Source organism: Delphinapterus leucas, chromosome 20 (genome assembly GCF_059928025.1).
Source record: "Delphinapterus leucas isolate spDelLeu-1000000601 "Yukka" chromosome 20, BTC_Dleu_Yukka2, whole genome shotgun sequence".
Lineage (NCBI taxonomy): Eukaryota > Metazoa > Chordata > Mammalia > Artiodactyla > Monodontidae > Delphinapterus > Delphinapterus leucas.
In genome coordinates, this window is record NC_143148.1 from 30,461,712 (window position 1) to 30,479,625 (window position 17,914).

The following is a 17,914-nucleotide window of genomic DNA, read 5'->3' on the forward strand; positions in this document are numbered from 1 at the left end:
CAATCCTGTTGGTATTTTTGTTGTGTTTGTGTCAAATTTATAGGTGATTTAGGGAGAACCGGCATTTCCATGATGTTTCGTCTTATTTCCCAGGAACATAATATGTCTTTACATTTGTTTAAGTGAGTCATTGTTGTGATAAAGGGCATTGTCTTAACTTTGGGACTGTTTCTAATGTTTCCCTATTAAAATATTCTGGCTTTGGGATTGAGATAGATCTGTATTGTATCATGTTAAGGAACTAGCCACCCATTGCTATCTTATTGAGGTTTTTACCGCGAAAGGATATATTTTGTCACATACATTTGTGTAATTCTGGTGACTCATATATCTGTTGTTTGTTTGTTTTCACCTATGAGTATGATGAATTTTAAGTATAGACTTTTGCATATTGAACTATCCTTGTACTCATGGAATAAGTTCTACTTGGTCATGGAAAGTTATCCTTTTAATATGCTGCTGGATTTGGATTCTGTTTTCTTATATAGATCTTCCATGACCTACTGGGGTTATCTCCCAATAAGCCCATTGTAAGTTGAAAATATAAGTCACAGCTGCATTTAATACACCTAACCTACCGAACATCATAGCTTAGCCTAGCCTGCCTTAAACCTGCTCAGAACACTTACATTAGCCCACAGCTGAGCAAAATCATCAGACACAAAGTATATTGTAACAGAGTGTTGAATATCTCATGTAACTTATTGAATATTGTACTGAAAGTGAAAATGAGAATGGTTGTATGGGTACAGAATGGTTGTAAATGTATTAGTTCTCCACCCTTCTGATCACGTGGCTGACTTGGAGCTGCCTGTGCCCAACATCACAAGAGAGTATTGTTCTGCATGTCGCTAGCCTGGGATAGGATGAAATTCAAAATTCGAAGTATGGTTTTGACTGAATGAATGTTGCTTTCACACCATTGTAAAGTTGAAAAATCGTTAAGTTGGGGACCATCTGTACTGTATTTAAGAAATATGCATTGATTTTCAGACGTGAGGCTGGTGTGTGTGTGTGTGTGTGTGTGTGTGTGTGTGTGCGCGCGCACACACACACATGCGTGTGCTTGCTTTGGAGTTTGATACGTATTTTGTCTTTATGAAAAGAATTTGAACACTTTTCTTTTTCTGTGCTCTTGAACAATTTACAGTGGATTGAAATTACCCACTTCTTAATTTTTTGATAGAATTCTCCTTTGCAGCTCTCTACTCCTGTGTTCTTTGACAACTACCCCTATACCTTCTTTGGCTTTTTTTTAGCTTTTCTACCTCTTCTGGGGTCAATTTTGGTCATTAATGTTTTCCTAAAAACCTATCCAGATTTTCTAATTTAGTTACATGGAATTGAACAAAATAATCTTCTTTCATTTTCTTTGGTATGTGTGGTTATTTCCTCACCATTTTCAGATTTTTTGGATTAAAAAATAAATGACATGTTAACAATATTCTAAAGAATGTGTTTTTTAAAAAAATATGACGTAAAAAGAGTATATAGTTCACTTATCCATATTTTATTAAAACCTCAGTTATTCCTAAGGTAACTGTTATGAAACCCAGAACTTTAGATGAAACATTTCCATTCTGACAACTCTCTCCTCTTTTGACAGACCCTGAAGAGGAAAGTGAGGATGACCCTCAACTCGAAGGCAGAGATCCTGATATTTGGCACGTTGGTTTTAAGATCTCATGGGACATAGAGACACCTGGTTTGGCGATACCCCTTCACCAAGGAGACTGCTACTTTATGCTTGGTAATTGGGAGGATCAAAGCTATACTGATGCTCTAGTGTCTAGGTTTTAGGTTATTGGGTACATATTTTGCATATGTCTTTTGAAATAAACTTTTCAGGTTTTTTATAGTGATAATAAAACATCTACATGTGACTAGGTTTTCTTAAAAGATACTGCTAATTTTTATTTTCATCTTTTTCAATTTTATTTTATTTTTTATACAGCAGGTTCTTATTAGTTATCTATTTTATACATATTAGTGTATATATGTCAATCCTGATCTCCCAGTTCTCCACCACCACCACCACCCCGTCGCTTTCCCCCCTTGGTGTCCATATGTTTCTTCTCTACATCTGTGTCTCTATTTCTGCCTTGCAAACCGGTTCATCTGTACCATTTTTCTAGATTCCACATATATGCATTAATATACGATATTTGTTTTTCTTTCTCTGACTTACTTCACTCTGTAGGACAGTCTCTAGATCCATCCACGTCTCTACAAATGACCCAATTTCGTTCCCTTTTATGGCTGAGTAATACTCCATTGTATATATGTACCACATCTTCTTTATCCATTCGTCTGTCGATGGGCATTTAGGTTGCTTCCATGACCTGGCTATTGGAAATACTGCTGCAATGAACATTGGGGTGCATGTGTCTCTTTGAATTATGGTTTTCTCAGGGTATATGCCCAGGAGTGGAATTGCTGGGTCGTATGGTAATTCTATTTTAGTTTTTTAAGGACCTCCGTACTGTTCTCCGTAGTGGTTGTATCAATTTACATTCCCATCAACAGTGCACGAGGGTTCCCTTTTCTCCACACCATCTCCCGCATTTGTTGTTTGTAGATTTTCTGATGATGCCCATTCTAACTGGTGTGAGGTGATACCTCATTGTAGTTTTGATTTGCATTTCTCTAATAATTAGGGATGTTGAGCATCTTTTCATGTATGTCTTGGCCATCTGTATGTCTCCTTTGGAGAAATGTCTATTTAGGTCTTCTGCCTATTTTCTGATTGGGTGGTTTGTTTCTTTAATATTGAGCTGCATGAGCTGTTCATACATTTTGGAGATTAATCCTTTGTCCATTGATTCAGTTGCACATATTTTCTCCCATTCTGAGAGTTGTTTTTTCATCTTGTTTATAGTCTCCTTTGCTGTGCAAAAGCTTTGAAGTTTCATTAGGTCCCATTTGTTTATTTTTGTTTTTATTTCCATTACTCTAGGAGGTGGATCAAAAAAGATCTTGCTGTGATTTATGTCAAAGAGTGTTCTTCCTATGTTTTCCTCTAAGAGTTTTATAGTGTCCGGTCTTACATTTAAGTCTTTAATCCTTCTTGAGTTTATTTTTGTGTAAGGTGTTAGGGAGTGTTCTAATTTCATTCTTTTACATGTAGCTGTCCAGTTTTCCCAGCACCACTTATTGAAGAGACCGTCTTTTCTCCATTGTATATCCTTGCCTCCTTTGTCATAGAATAGTTGACCATAGGTGCGTGGGTTTATCTCTGGGCTTTCTATACTGTTCCATTGATTTATATTTCTGTTTTTGTGCCAGTCCCATATTGTCTTGATTACTGTAGCTTTGTAGTATAGTCTGAAGTCAGGGAGTGTGATTCCTCCAGCTCCGTTTTTTCCCCTCAAGACTGCTTTGGCTATTCGGGGTCTTTTGTGTCTCCATACAAATTTTAAGATTTTTTTGTTCTAGTTCTGTAAAAAATGCCATTGGTAATTTGATAGGGATTGCACTGAATCTGTAAATTGCTTTGGGTAGTACAGTCATTTTCACAGTTTTGATTCTTCCAATCCAAGGACATCGTATATCTCTCCGTCTGTTTGTGTCATCTTTGATTTCTTTCACCAGTGTCTTATAGTTTTCTGAGTACAGGTCTTTTACCTCCTTAGGTAGGTTTATTCCTAGGTATTTTATTCTTTTTGTTGCAGTGGTAAATGGGATTGTTTCCTTAATTTCTCTTTCTGATCTTGTGTTGTTAGTGTATAGGAATGCCAGAGATTTCTGTGCATTAAATTTGTATCCTGTAACTTTACCAGATTCATTGATTAGCTCTAGTAGTTTTCTAGTGGCATCTTTAGGATTCTCTATGTATAATATCATGTCATCAGCAGTGACAGTTTTACTTCTTCTTTTCCAACTGGATGCATTTTATTTCTTTTCTCTGATTGCTGTGGCTAGGACTTCCAAAACTATGTTGAATAATAGTGGTGAGAGTGGACATCCTTGTCTTCTTCCTGATCTTAGAGGAAATGCTTTCAGTTTTTCACCATTGAGAATGATGTTTGCTGTGGGTTTGTCATATATGGCCTTTATTATGTTGAGGTAGGTTCCCTCTATACCCACTTTCTGGATAGTTTTTATCATAAATGGATGTTAAATTTTGTCAAAAGCTTTTTCTGCATCTGTTGAGATGATCATATGGTTTTTATCCTTCAGTTGTTGACATGGTGTATTACATTGATTGATTTGCATATATTGAATAATCCTTGCATCCCTGGGATAAATCCCACTTGATCATGGTGTATGATCCTTTTAATGTGTTGTTGGATTCTGTTTGCTAGTATTTTGTTGAGGTTTTTGCATCTATATTCATCAGTGATATTGGTCTGTAATTTTCTTTTTTTGTAGTATCTTTGTCTGGTTTTGGTATCAGGGTGATGGTGGCCTCATAAAATGAGTTTGGGAGGGTTCTCTTTTTCTTGATGAGTCTGGCTAAAGGTTTATCAATTTTGTTTATCTTCTCAAAGAACCAGCTTTTAGTTTTATTGATCTTTGCTATTGTTTTCTTTGTTTCTATTTCATTTATTTCTGCTCTGATCTTTATGATTTCTTTCCTTCTACTAACTTTGGGTTTTGTTTGTTCTTCTTTCTCTAGTTCCTTTAGGTGTAAGGTTAGATTGTTTATTTGAGATTTTTCTTGTTTCTTGAGGTAGGATTGTATTGCTATAAACTTCCCTCTTAGGTCTGCTTTTGCTGCATCCCATAGGTTATGGATCGTCGAGTTTTCATTGTCATTTATCTGTAGGTATTTTTTGATTTCTTCTTTGATTTCTTCAGTGATCTCTTGGTTATTTAGTAACGTATTGTTTAGTCTGCATGTGTTTGTGTTTTTTACGTTTTTTTTCCCTGTAATTGATTTCTAATCTTATAGCATTGTGGTTGGAAAAGATGCTTGATATGATTTCAGTTTTCTTAAATTTACCGAGGCTTGATTTATGACGCAAGATGTGATCTCTTCTGGAGAATGTTCCGTGTGCACTTGAGAAGAAAGTGTAATCTGCTGTTTTTGGGTGGAATGTCCTATAAATATCAATTAAATCTATCTGGTCTATTGTGTCATTTAAAGTGTGTGTTTCCTTATTAATTTTCTGTCTGGATGATCTGTCCATTGGTGTAAGTGAGGTGTTAAAGTCCCCCACTATTACTGTGTTACTGTTGATTTCCTCTTTTATAGCCATTAGCATTTTCCTTATGTATTGAGGTGCTCCTATGTTAGGTGCATATATATTTATAATTGTGATATCTTCTTCTTGGATTGATCCCTTGGTCATTATGTAGTGTCCTTCCTTGTCTCTTGTAACATTCTTTATTTTAATAAAGTCTGTTTTATCTGATATGAGTATTGCTACTCCAGCTTTCTTTTGGTTTCCATTTGCATGGAATATCTTTTTCCATCCCCTCACTTTCAGTCTGTACGTGTCCCTATGTCTGAAGTGGGTCTCTTGTAGACAGCATATATATGGGTATTGTTTTTGTATCCATTCAGTGAACCTGTGTTTTTTGGTTGGAGCATTTAATCCATTCACGTTTAAGGTAATTATCGATATGTATGTTCCTATTACCATTTTCTTAATTGTTTTGGGTTTGTTTTTGTAGGTCCGTTTCTTCTCTTGTGTTTCCCACTTAGAGAAGTTGCTTTAGCATTTGTTGTAGAGCTGCTTTGGTGGTGTTGTATTCTCTTATCTTTTGCTTGTCTGTAAAGCTTTTGATTTCTCTGTTGAATCTGAATGAGATCCTTGCCAGGTAGAGTAATCTTGGTTGTAGGTTCTTCCCTTTCCTCACTTTAAATATGTCGTGCCACTCCCTTCTGGCTTTTAGAGTTTCTGCTGAGAAATCAGCTGTTAACCTTATGGGAGTTCCCTTGTATTTTACTTGTCGTTTTTCCCTTGTTGCTTTTAATAATTTTTCTTTGTCTTTAATTTTTATCAAGGTGGTTACTGTGTGTTTCAGTGTGTTTCTCCTTGGGTTTATCCTGCCTGGGACTCTCTGCACTTCCTGGACTTGGGTGGCTGTTTCCTTTCCCATGTTAGGGAAGTTTTCGACTATAATCTCTTCAAATATCTCCTCAGGTCCTTTCTCTCTCTCTTCTCTTTCTGGGACTCTATCATGCGAATGTTGGTACGTTTAATGTTGTCCCAGAGGTCTCTTAAACTGTCCTCATTTCCTTTCATTCTTTTTTCTTTATCCTGTTCCATGGCAGTGAATTCCGCTGTTCTGTGTTCCAGGTCACTTATCCATTCTTCTGCCTCAGTTATTCTGCTGTTGATTCCGTCTAGTGTATTTTTCATTTCAGTTATTGTATTGTTCATCTCTTTGTTTGTTCTTTAATTGTTCTAGGTGTTTGTTAAACATTTCTTGCATGGTCTTGATCTTTGCCTCCATTCTTTTTCCGAGGTCCTGGATCATCTTCGCTATCATTATTCTGAATTCTTTTTCTGGAGGGTTGCCTATCTCCAGTTCATTTAGTTGTTTTTCTGGGACTTTATCTTCTTCCTTCATCTGGTACATAGTCCTCTGCCTTTTCATTTTGTCTGTCTTTCTGTGAATGTGGTTTTCATTCCACAGGCTGAAGGATTGTAGTTCTTCTTGCTTCTGCTGGCTGCTCTCTGGTGGATGAGGCTATCTAAGAGTCTTGTACAAGCTTCCTGATGGGAGGGACTGGTGGTGGGTAGAGCTGGGTGTTGCTCTGGTGGGCAGAGCTCAGTAAAACTTTAATCTGCTTGTCTGCTGATGGGTGGGGCTGAGTTCCCTCCCTGTTGGTTGTTTGGCCTGAGGCGACCCAGTACTGGAGGCTTCAGGCTTTTTGGTGGGGCTAATGGTGGACTCCAGGAGGGCTCACGCCAAGGAGTACTTCCCAGAACTTCTGCTGCCAGTGTCCTTGTCCCCATTGTGAGCCACAGCCACCCCCTGCCTCTGCAGGAGACCCTCCAACACTAGTAGGTAGTTCTGGTTCAGTCTCCTGTGGGGTCACTGCTCCTTCCACTGGGTCCTGATGTGCACACTACTTTGTGTGTGCCCTCCAAGAGTGGAGTTTCTGTCTCTCCCAGTTCTGTCGAAGTCCTGAAATCAAATCCTGCTATCTTTTAAAGTCTGATTCTCTGGGAATTCCTCCTCCCATTTTCCTACCTCCAGGTTGGGAAGCCTGGCGTGGGGCTCAGAACCTTCACTCCAGTGGGTGGACTTCTGTGGTATAAGTGTTCTCCAGTCTGTGAGTCACCCACCCAGCAGTTACGAGATTTGATTTTATTGTGATTGCGCCCCTCCTACCGTCTCATTGTGGCTTCTCCTTTGTCTTTGGATGTGGGGTATCTTTTTGGTGAGTTCCAGTGTCTTTCTGTCGATGATTGTTCAGCAATTAGTTGTGATTCTGGTGCTTTCACAGGAGGGAGTGAGAGCACGTCCTTCTACTCCGCCATCTTGAACCAATCTCTCCGATACTGCTAATTTTTAGAATTGCTTTTCTTTTCATTCCCAGTGTTCATGGAGTTCCCCAAATATGCTAAACAGTTTTCAAGATTTTTCATCAGTGCTACTAAATCATCTAAGTCAACTTATCAGTGTGAAGTTTTAAAAATATTTCCCTATCTATATAGGTTTTTAGTGAAAGTTTTTTCTAGTTTTGAATTTAGGTTCTTCTCAAAAATAGCTGACCTGACAACACAGCTTCCCTCCCACCCCTCACCCCCCCACCCCAATTGAGTTTCCCTCATTTCCCTCATTTAGTTCTTTGGGAAGCAGTAATTCAGCTGTGGTCAGGCTAACTGAAGCTGTGGAGTTTGTGGAGCTTTGCTTTTTGTTTCTTTGCTCTAAGTTTTTTGTTTTATTTTTAGACTTTCTCTTTGTTTTCTGACACACAGTGTGCAAACAGTATCCTTTTTTCCTCCAACAGCTTCTTAGGGTTTATTCTGTCCTTGGCTCTGATCTCCTGATTATTTAGGGTTGCTCTCACTCTTACCTGCCTGGGGGAGTCTACTCATGTGTTTGGTTTTAGAGCCAGGAAGCACCAAGGCTCAAACCGAGTATTTATAATAAGAATTATCTCCCAATTTATGGAGTGTTTCTGTGTGCTGCATAAGGTTCTGGAGTACTGGAGATGGAGAAAACTTGGTCCTTGCCTTCTAGGAATTATGAGTTTGGAGTGGCCTTTTCGGACATTTCGTCATTAAGTGTTTTCCAAATTTCAGTCATTCGCACATCAGCTTCATGGTTTTTGCCATATCCATGTGCTACCCATGTTATTATTACTTATGTAACATTTCTCTCTAGATTAACTCAGTTTTTTTTCTTTCGTCAAAATAAATTTTGTGGGGGAGATTTTATATCACTATCTTAAATGGAAAACCAGTATCACTTGACATAATTAGAAGTGTTGTTAAAAAAAGAAGAGAGTTTATAGAAAGAAAGTAAAACAGAATTAAGTGCCCACCGCTTTTGTTTGCTGCAGGTCCTGAGCCTCAATCCTGTTCTGTCCTTAGTAACTGTTATGAAGAGGTGTTAACTGGATCATGGTACCAGTCTTGGACTTTGTCCTTCATGTCAGCAGGGAGATTGGAAGATCATTACGTAGGGAATTACTTTCTCCTGGTACGATTCAGTGGTAAATTCTTCAATTCTTCTCATGGATGAGTCCTGAGTTTGTTACACACTGATCTAAGTAAACCCTAAATCTCTTGCCTTCCATTTGCATGTTGCCTTCCAGTTTACAGATCAATTTCACATAAGCAATTTCATTCAGTCTCCAAACAGCCTTGCCCATGGTGGCGGGGGTGGGGGGTGGGGGGGTGGGGGGGGCAGGGATTGTTCTGTTCTTTCTTAATTTGCCGAAAGTCACTCACTTCATGTGAGGCAGAACTGGGACCAGTGTGGGTTGCAGGTTTCATATATGGTGCTTTTCTTGCTCTAAAAGGGACCGTTTAGATTGGATCCCAATTCACTGAAATCTCTAGGTGGGAACGCTTTTAGGGTTAAGGTCATCTCTTTGCCTGCCCCTCCCCTGCTTGCCTCAACGTCTGAGTTTCTATTCTGAAGTCTTTACCCCATTGTTTTGAGCATTATTTGTAGGTAGAACAGATTATTAATTCATTTTTTAATAGACCACCCGATGTGGATATTTACCGTGAGTATAAATGGGTGATAGTTTCAGCCAGTAAACCACTTTCCTTTTGGATACTCTGTTGGAGTTTCTATGACTATTTTGCACCTTTTAAAGGCAGTGAGAGTCAGAAGGGTGCTATTTTTAATAGCTTTATTAATTTTCTGTATACAAAAGTAGTAAATACACATGGTAAAGGCTCAGCTACTTTCTATTTATTTAATAACATCTCATGTGTTCTCTTCTGATTGAAAAAGTAATACATGGTCATTGTGGAGAAAAGAAACTCTGAAAAGTATAAAATGAAGGGATATAAAAATCAGGTTTATGCCTACTTTAGTACATTCCTTTTCAGTCTTTTTCCTACGTGTGCATATATACGTATCTGGAATAACAATATATGAATAACAGCTATGTTTATTGGGGACTAATGACAAGTCAGACCTTCTTGGAATCTTCTCAGTAACCCTGAGAAGTAGATGTTAGCTATATTGAGAAAGAAAAATTTAAGGTTCGATCCATGTCGTTACTTAGCCGTGGTTACACAGCAGGTAAGAGGCGTGGATTGGAACTTGTCACTTTAGCCCACTTGGGCTCTGACACCTGTGTCAGGCCATCCCCTCCCCACCACCTGGAGTCCCTCCTCACCCCACTGCAGCACTGCCCCCTGCTCTGGGCTTCTGTGCCTTCCTCCGCCTCCCTCAGCGTGATGCCTAAGTTGTTCAGAAGGGCAGAAAAGAAGGTGACAGTGGTGGTGTGTTTGCTTCTTTCTTTTCCATTTCCTTTTTTAAAAAAATTTTTTTAATTAAAAAAATTTTTTTAACATCTTTGTTGGAGTATAATTGTTTTACAATGGTGTGTTAGTTCCTGCTGTATAACAAAGTGAATCAGCTATATGCATACTATATCCCCATATCCCCTCCCTTTTACGTCTCCCGCCCACCCTCCATCCCTATCCCACCCCTCTAGGTGGTCACAAAGCACCAAGCTGATCTCCCTGTGCTATGAGGCTGCTTCCCACTAGCTATCTGTTTTACATTTGGTAGTGTATGTATGTCCATGCCACTCTTTCACTTCGTAGCAGCTTTGCATTTCTTTTTAAAGTTATGTTTTTCTTGGCTCAGAAAAACATTAAAAATGAAAATATTAAATAATTATCTTGTCCTTTGACTTATATATTATAATGAATATACATTTTAAAATATACACTGGTTCCCTTTTCCTGTTGTAGGTGATAAACAGAAGAAGTGTGTTATTATTTTATAGGAGCTGATATCCAAGACATACTATCTAGTCCTGGTTTCCCAGCTCCTGCCCTCAGATATAGGTTAAATAACTGATAACCTACTGAACTGGGCCAAGCATAGCCCACTGTACCCAAAGTTTGTATTTAGAATCTATTTTCTTATTAAGATGTCATGTTTGATTTCTAAAATGAATTTTCCCACACCTCCTCTTAGCCAAAACAAGACAAAGATAAAAGCAACCATGGTCGAAAGCTACCTTTTCTCTTTACTTTTTAAAAGGCAAATACTATAAAGAGCCTTGTGGAGGGACCTCAGCCCTGTGCTGATATCTGAAATCTGAACTTCATAGCACTTATGAAAAGGAAACAGTTTAGCTCAATTTATAATAATATATTGGTCTGCAGAGGAAGTGCAGACTGAACCCTGCTGTCTCAAGTAAATACTCCAGGGGTGTCTGATGGGGAATGTGTCGGGTGCCTGTAATAAATCCACTGCCTGTGGAATTGAGTGAAGGCCCTGCTTGCAGTGCCTGAGGACACGCTTAACTGGGGTTGTCACGGTTTTACTTTTAAATTGGAATCTTTGCCCTAATCTCAGAGTTAGACATGACCAGATTTGCAAACAGATTTACAATTTTCACTAATTTTCCAACCAGGACTTCAAAACACACTTAGAGAAGGAAAAAAAACACACTCTGGTTTTTCTCAGAGTAGGATGATTTACTTTGCCACAGATGTTTTCCATAGACTGAATGCAACCAGGGAGTTAGGGACTTAAAGGTGGCTTGGAGACAAACTGCGGGTTTGTTTTTTTGTGGAACAAATTATACAGTTCAAGGGACATCAGCCAAATTATGTTCATTAACCAGGAGCTGAGTGTGGAGGTGGGATGGTGCAGGACAAAGGTGAGTGCTAGGTAAACATTTTGGGCAATGCCCCCTCCCCTTGTTATTATTTTTTACATGTCACTCTTCAAGACTCTGTCAATCTCCTCTCTTTACTTTCGTTTCCTTAAATCCAACTACATCTCATTTTCACATATGTGTCATTACTATACCCATCAGCTATTTCAAAGCTTTAGTTGCCAAGTAAAAATTCCATGGCAAAAAAAGAAAACAGCAATATAAATTGAAATGCACCGTATTTCTTTTTTGGGTTGGCATTCCCTCACCAGCAGTTCAGGGTAGAATAATGGAAAGGCCATTTCCCATCAGGTGACCAGGTTCCAGACTCCCCTCTTGTCCATCGGCTGTGCATTGTTAGTTCCCCTCTGAACCTCTGCCGCCACTGCAAAACTAGTGCTTCACGATACTTGCTTCCCAGGGTCATTGTGAGGCCAAATCAGAAAGTATATGGGAAAGTGCTTTGTAAACTACGACTTGAACATGGCGACTCATTATGAAGATTGGTGGGGGCCAGGTTTATTTACAGAGCCTGGCCCGTGGATTTTTCTAGATGAGGTTCACCTTCTCTGAAATACCTATGTCTTAGAGCAGCAAGTCCCAGCGCACTGTGAATGTTTGATGTGGTATAACCTGAAAACATGCCACGCTTCTATTTCTGGAGCCAACCCGAGCCCTCGAGTTGGAGCCCGTAGCTCTGTGAGCAGGAAGAAGAGAGGCCTCCAGGAGTTTACCTGGGGCTCCTCTGGGACTTCGCTTGCAGACCATAGTATCTTTGTAAATCCTCCAGGTGTCCCTCAATCCTGCCCTGATTTAGACCTTTTATTCAAAGGAAAAGGCTTTTGTTATTTCTTCCTCTGACCCCATTCCCTTGCTCCTCCAACCTCTGACTGACCAACTGAAGTAAAAAGTACCTCTAATATATGGCGTAATCATAAATTCTGAATAATTATACTTTATTACCTCTCACGGGTCTTGAAACCGTAGGTGCTACGTTCTGCTTTCTGCCGAGGCACGGGAATCATACAGAAACAGTAATAAATTATAACTTCAGGCTGCAGTCAGTAGGCTTGAGGAATTGCCATTTAAGTGGAAAGTGCTTGAACAGCCAGATGAGCATGTGCCATGTTTATTTTCGCTTTGAAAAGTAGGAACATGACAGTATGGTTTCAACCGCTTGTCCAACGTGAACTTACTGTGTTCTCCTTCCCTGCTCAGCAACTGCAGTATTTGCTTCTTGCTGTTCACGTTTTACAGGGTTGAGGATGTGTCTCTTCTGAAACTTTCGCTCTAGAATATGCCCCTAAAGGCTGACGTTTTCAAACTTGGGCTTTTTTGACTTGATACCGGATATTTTGGTATTCAGTTGAATTAGGGAGAGGGCATAGCTGGTGTCATAGGCTCTGAGGATAGGAACCTGAGTGTGTTCCTAGGTACTTGGAAGGATTTGCCTCTCTTACACTTTCTTATCATATCCAGTCTTTTTGCTTATTTCTGTAGTATTTATGTTGTGAACTTTACTTGAAGCGCATGTGATGAGTACCTACTGAGGGTCAGGCACTGTGCTGGAGGCTTTGATATATTTCATTTATTTCTCGTAACAAGCCTGTCATGTAGGTAGTTATCCCCTTCTGAGCCCCATTTTTTTTCCCAGCAAAGAAAATCGATGGGGATTGACTGCTCGTGGGTACCTGGTTTCTTTCAGGGGTATGAAAATACTCTGAAATTCGTCTGTTGTGGTTGCCCAGTCCTGTGAACACACTAGCAGGCAGTGAGTTGTTTGGTATGTGGATTACAGTTCCATGAAGACTTCTTTAAAAAAGGAAATTGAGGCTCAGAGAGGTAAAACCACTTGCTCAAGGTGACATACCTAGTGAAGCTTGTGTTTGAATCCAGGTTTTTCTGAGACCAAAGCTGTTCTTTCTTCCACTTGGCTAGCTCTACTAATTATATAGTCATGGAATCTTTTTTCGTTAAAAGTGTGGAAAAAATAATATTAATTGAACGATTAATAGATGAATGCACATATATTCTGCACATATATTCTTAGGTTCAAACAATATGGAAGTGTATAGAATAAAATGTGGAACTACTCTTTCACCTTCCTCTATCTGGTCCTTTTGTAAGCCTTAACATAAGTATAGTAATCTTAAAATATTTACATCTATGTTACTGCTGCTTTTTTAAAATAACACAAATGGGACTTTATACGTGTGTGTGTGTGTGTGTGTGTGTGAGTATGTATAGGTATATTACTAGAATACTTGCTTTTTTTTTAACTTAATATGTCCTGGAGATCTTTCCTGTCAGTACCTCATTCATATTATTGTTAGTAATATATTAAAAATAATACATATACTAGGAAATAAAAATTCAAACAGTGGAGGTTGATCTAAAATGTAAAGCGAAAAACTCTTTGCCATCTACCCATAAGTTCCATTTCTTAGAAGTAACTACTTTTCACTGTATTTGCATTTTATTCTTTTAGTGATTCTCTCCCTCTTAACTCATAAAATATGCTTAATACTTCAGGTTTTTCATCCAGCAACTTTAAGGACTATCAGTTTTTTCATGAAGAGAAATGTGGAATCGGCTCTCTTATACTCTTTCTTACTCTTGCTAACTTTTGTTAGTTAACGTTTTAGGGTTTTTTCTGTTAATTGATTACCTTTGTACCAAGATACAGATGCTCTCTCTTGACTTCTGGTATTTCAGTCGTAACATTACTTTCACATTTTTGAAGTTCATAACGATTACGTACTGATCTGTAATTTTGATGAGACGACCATGCTTCCTTTGTATATGGATTCTGAACTTTGAAAGCCAGTACCTCACAGTGCTAATGTGTGTGTTATTAACTGTAGAACCAAATGGAGTGACTGGTTGCATACGTAGAAGTTGTCATCCACTGTAATTATTAAACCTCTGTCAGATGAGAGGACACGTTGCAAATGTCAGGTCGAAATTTTATACCTCATCAAAAGCTCGGAATCATGCTCCATTCTTTAGCTAGCTTTGTATTTGAACCATGACTTTCTTGTGTAGCTCTCCCTTTCCCCGGGAATTCATCATTGCCTCTCTGTATTCTTACTGCTGGAAGAATCATGCCATAGTGATAGCTCTGTGCCACTAGGTGTTTTGTCACACTACTTATTTAATGCTTTGATAAACACTGGCTTCTTCAAACCCACCTGGCACAGTTATCATATTGAGATTTCTTCTCATTGCACTCCTTGGCAAATTCCATTTTTACTTGGGTCCTGTGTCTTTTGTCTTTTTTGGAATTTTCTAAAAATGCCTTCTGTCTACTTTAGATTCCAGAAAATGTGTACCTTCTACAGTACCTAATACAGTACTTTGAATATGGTAGGTTCTTTAATAAATATTGAATCAATGAGTGAAATGAACGAACCAAGGATTGGCTTTTCTCCCCTTCATTCATGGCAATACAGGCAAAAGGAAATACTTATTCTATCCTTGAAAGCTCCTGGCTGGAAAGGGTTTTGAAGACCCTCTGCAAAACAGATGGCCATTCATCTAATACTCTGGGGTCTCCAGAGACAGCTTTTAGAATCTTCCATGACAGTGTATTCCTTCAGTGACCCATGCTTTACTTCCTTGTGGCTAATCCAAATAACCATGTGGCAACACAGAATTTTCCAAAATGACACAGTGTCTGGATCAATCTGTACATTCTCCTTCACGTTTTTTTATAAGAAAACCACCAAAGGTAACAAAAATGTTTTTTTTTTTAACTGAGGATGGATGTGTTACTATGAATTATGAGGTCCTTTTATTCTCTATGGTTCATTCAATCAGTCACACTGTATTGACGTAATTCTACATCTGGGTTGGGTAGGTGGAGTTTTCCCCTTTGGCTGGCAGTTTTCATATGCCCTCTTTGGCTATTATGTTATCTCTATAACATAACTCCTAAAAGCACAAGCTGTGGGAAGGAATTTTTTAGGCTTTTAATTTGATTGCATAACCTGTATTCCCTCTTTGCCCCTTCTGTAAAGGCAGTGAAGGAATGAAGACCATGAATGAAGCCTTTAAAAATTTTTAATTAATTTATTTATTTTTATTACAATTAACTATTTTATTTTATTATTTTTTTGGCCATGCCATGCAGCTTGTGGGATCTTAGTTCCCTGACCAGGGATTGAACCCAGGACTAGACCAGGAATGAATTTGACTTTCCTGAATCAGTCAGTCCCTGCAACAGATTTCAAGGCCAGACTATATACCCTATGATGGAAGATTCATTAAACTCTTCCTGTGGAATAATTCTTCTAGGTCCAATAACCATTTAAAATTTTTAAAAAGATGTAAATTATAGTCCTTGGTCAGTTCATGATAGTGGCTTTATCCTAAAATTGATCCTGGCACAAACCTTTCTCCTTATATTTGTTCATACTGTTCCTTCCACCTTGTCATGTTTTCCCCTTGTGAGTTTACATGTGTAACTCACCTATTTAGGGGTGACATTAAAAAAATTTAATACCCACAATGTCAGGGGCACCAACTATTCAATGTGTTTGCCATAACTCTCTTTCCCCTCTGGACTGTAGCAATTGATATAGAAGTCTTATCTACTAGAGCTAAGCTTTTTCAGAGCGGTATTATATATATTCTTGTACTATACACAGCACTTAGTACCTCGTGCAGAATAGGAACTTGCTGAGTATCCAGAGACAACAGTCTTTTTTTCCTCCCTAAGTGTTAACCAGAAACCATAGCTATCTTCCTCAGTTGTCAGTGGAAAATCAGATGTGAGACAGGAGTGACTAAAGAGAGAAATCGAAAGCTATATGAAGGAACAGAACTTAGAGGTTTAAGTGGCTGCTTCTGTTTCATTCATTAACTTCATTTTGGAAGTTCTGGTGCCCAGAGTTCACTGTAGTAGAGGGTGATGTGATGGCGCTGTGTATACAAACTAGGGAGAGAAGAAACTTCATTCAAATTTTCTGTTATCCTAACCTCTGTTCCTTCTCATCTCTCCATTTCCACAATCCCCTCTGCCCTCCTGTCTCTTGGGAAGAGTTGCCACGTGGAAGAGTAAAGGCAGCCCTTCCCAAAGTGGGATTAAAGTTCTTTTTGCCTATTAGAAAGCAAGAATGAATGATTAACCTCAAGAATGTATTCTCTTTAAAGCCTAACTATAAACCAAGCATTCCGTAAAAGTTAATTTCAAAAAAAAAAAAAAAAAGAGAGAGAAAGGTGTGTACCCTGAGGTCATCTTCACCTCTGTACCTGTTTTTATGAAAGAGTTTTTAGTCCCCTGGAAAATTATATTGGGGAAGGTTTAAGAAACTAACCAAAACTCTTATCACCCACACCGACTGCAGTGTTCTGTCATTTTTATTTGGGGAATGAATCTCTTTTCTGAGGATCTCTTCATTGAACATTTCCCTTTGGATTTTTAAAAAATCATCATACTTACTGTTCTAGTTTTTATTGCTAGGTACAAAAGTAATAATATATGTCATCCAGTCAAAGATGCTATCAATTTTAAGATGTGTTCCAAATTCAGAGATGTTAAATATGAAGAAAAATTAGAATTGATGGTCATTGTAGAAAATTTACAAACTATAAGAAAGTATAAACTGGATAGCAAAAGTACATCATAATATCACCACACAGAGAAAACATCATTCATAACTATTTGGTCTAATTCATTCTAGTATTTTTTCCTATACTTGGGAATATATGTTTGTTTATTTATTTATTTTTTTTAGAAAATTAATATCATGTTAGGTATAATGTTTTACATCTTGTTTTTTCCAATAATTTTCTATCTTGAACGTTTTTCCCTATTAAATATTCTTTGAAAATGTGATTTTTAAAAAATGGTTTAAATAGTAATCCCCTAGTTTTGTCATGCCATTCATTTCCAGTGCTTTGGTATCATATACATTGCCCTGTGAACATCTTTGTATATACATCTTTGTCTGCACCTGTAAGTATTTCTCTAGGAAAAGTTACCAGAAGTGGGATACCTTGGTGAGGATGAGAGTGTCGATATGTAAAGACTGTACATATTGTACTGTCAGACGGTTAATCAGAAAGATTGTTTTCAGTTTACCTTTCTACCTACAATGTATGAAACATGGTTATTAGTTACTTCTACTAGCCTATTTATCTCACCCTAGGCAACACTGGGCATTACGATTTAAAAATATTTTTGTCAGTTTAATGATGAAAATAACATGAGTGTGACTTACTACTATACCTACACATATTCATATCTCCTTGAATGGCTATAGGATTCTTGAGTAACAAGCTTTCCACCTTTAAACTCTGTAGATATTGTCCCCTTGACCTCTGATGTTTGATGTTAGGAAGATATCTGAGATCATCTTCAAATTGATTATATTGTGGCAAACTGTGTTTTTTTCCTTTGGACATTTGTAGTATTTTATATTTAATTTTTGAACAGAATATGTTTATATATTTGGTCAGCCATTTTGTAGTACAGACTCAGGCCTTTTCACAACTTTGGAAAATATTCTTCTGTTATTTCTTTGACTATTCTTTCATTTCTCTGTTTTCTGCTTTCTTCCCTAAGACTCCTGTTACATCTGTTTTGGCTTCCAGAATCTGCCCCTCGTGTCTTATTTATTCTGTCACTAGTTTTTGTTTTCCCTCTGA

General features: G+C 38.1%; 1 protein-coding gene across 12 annotated transcripts in view; it reads left to right on the plus strand.

Annotated features, from left to right (window-relative positions):
* Positions 1–17,914, plus strand: part of FTO (FTO alpha-ketoglutarate dependent dioxygenase) — a 406,506-nt gene that overhangs the window by 126,158 nt on the left and 262,434 nt on the right. For all 12 annotated transcript variants that reach the window (XR_016390975.1, XR_016390973.1, XR_016390974.1 and 9 more), the window contains exon 4: positions 1,607–1,750. Coding sequence is in view for 8 of the 12 variants with exons in the window: in XM_022555119.3 (XP_022410827.1) it covers positions 1,607–1,750 (144 nt within the window). In the remaining 4 variants the exon portion in view is untranslated. The remainder of the gene's footprint in view (positions 1–1,606; positions 1,751–17,914) is intronic.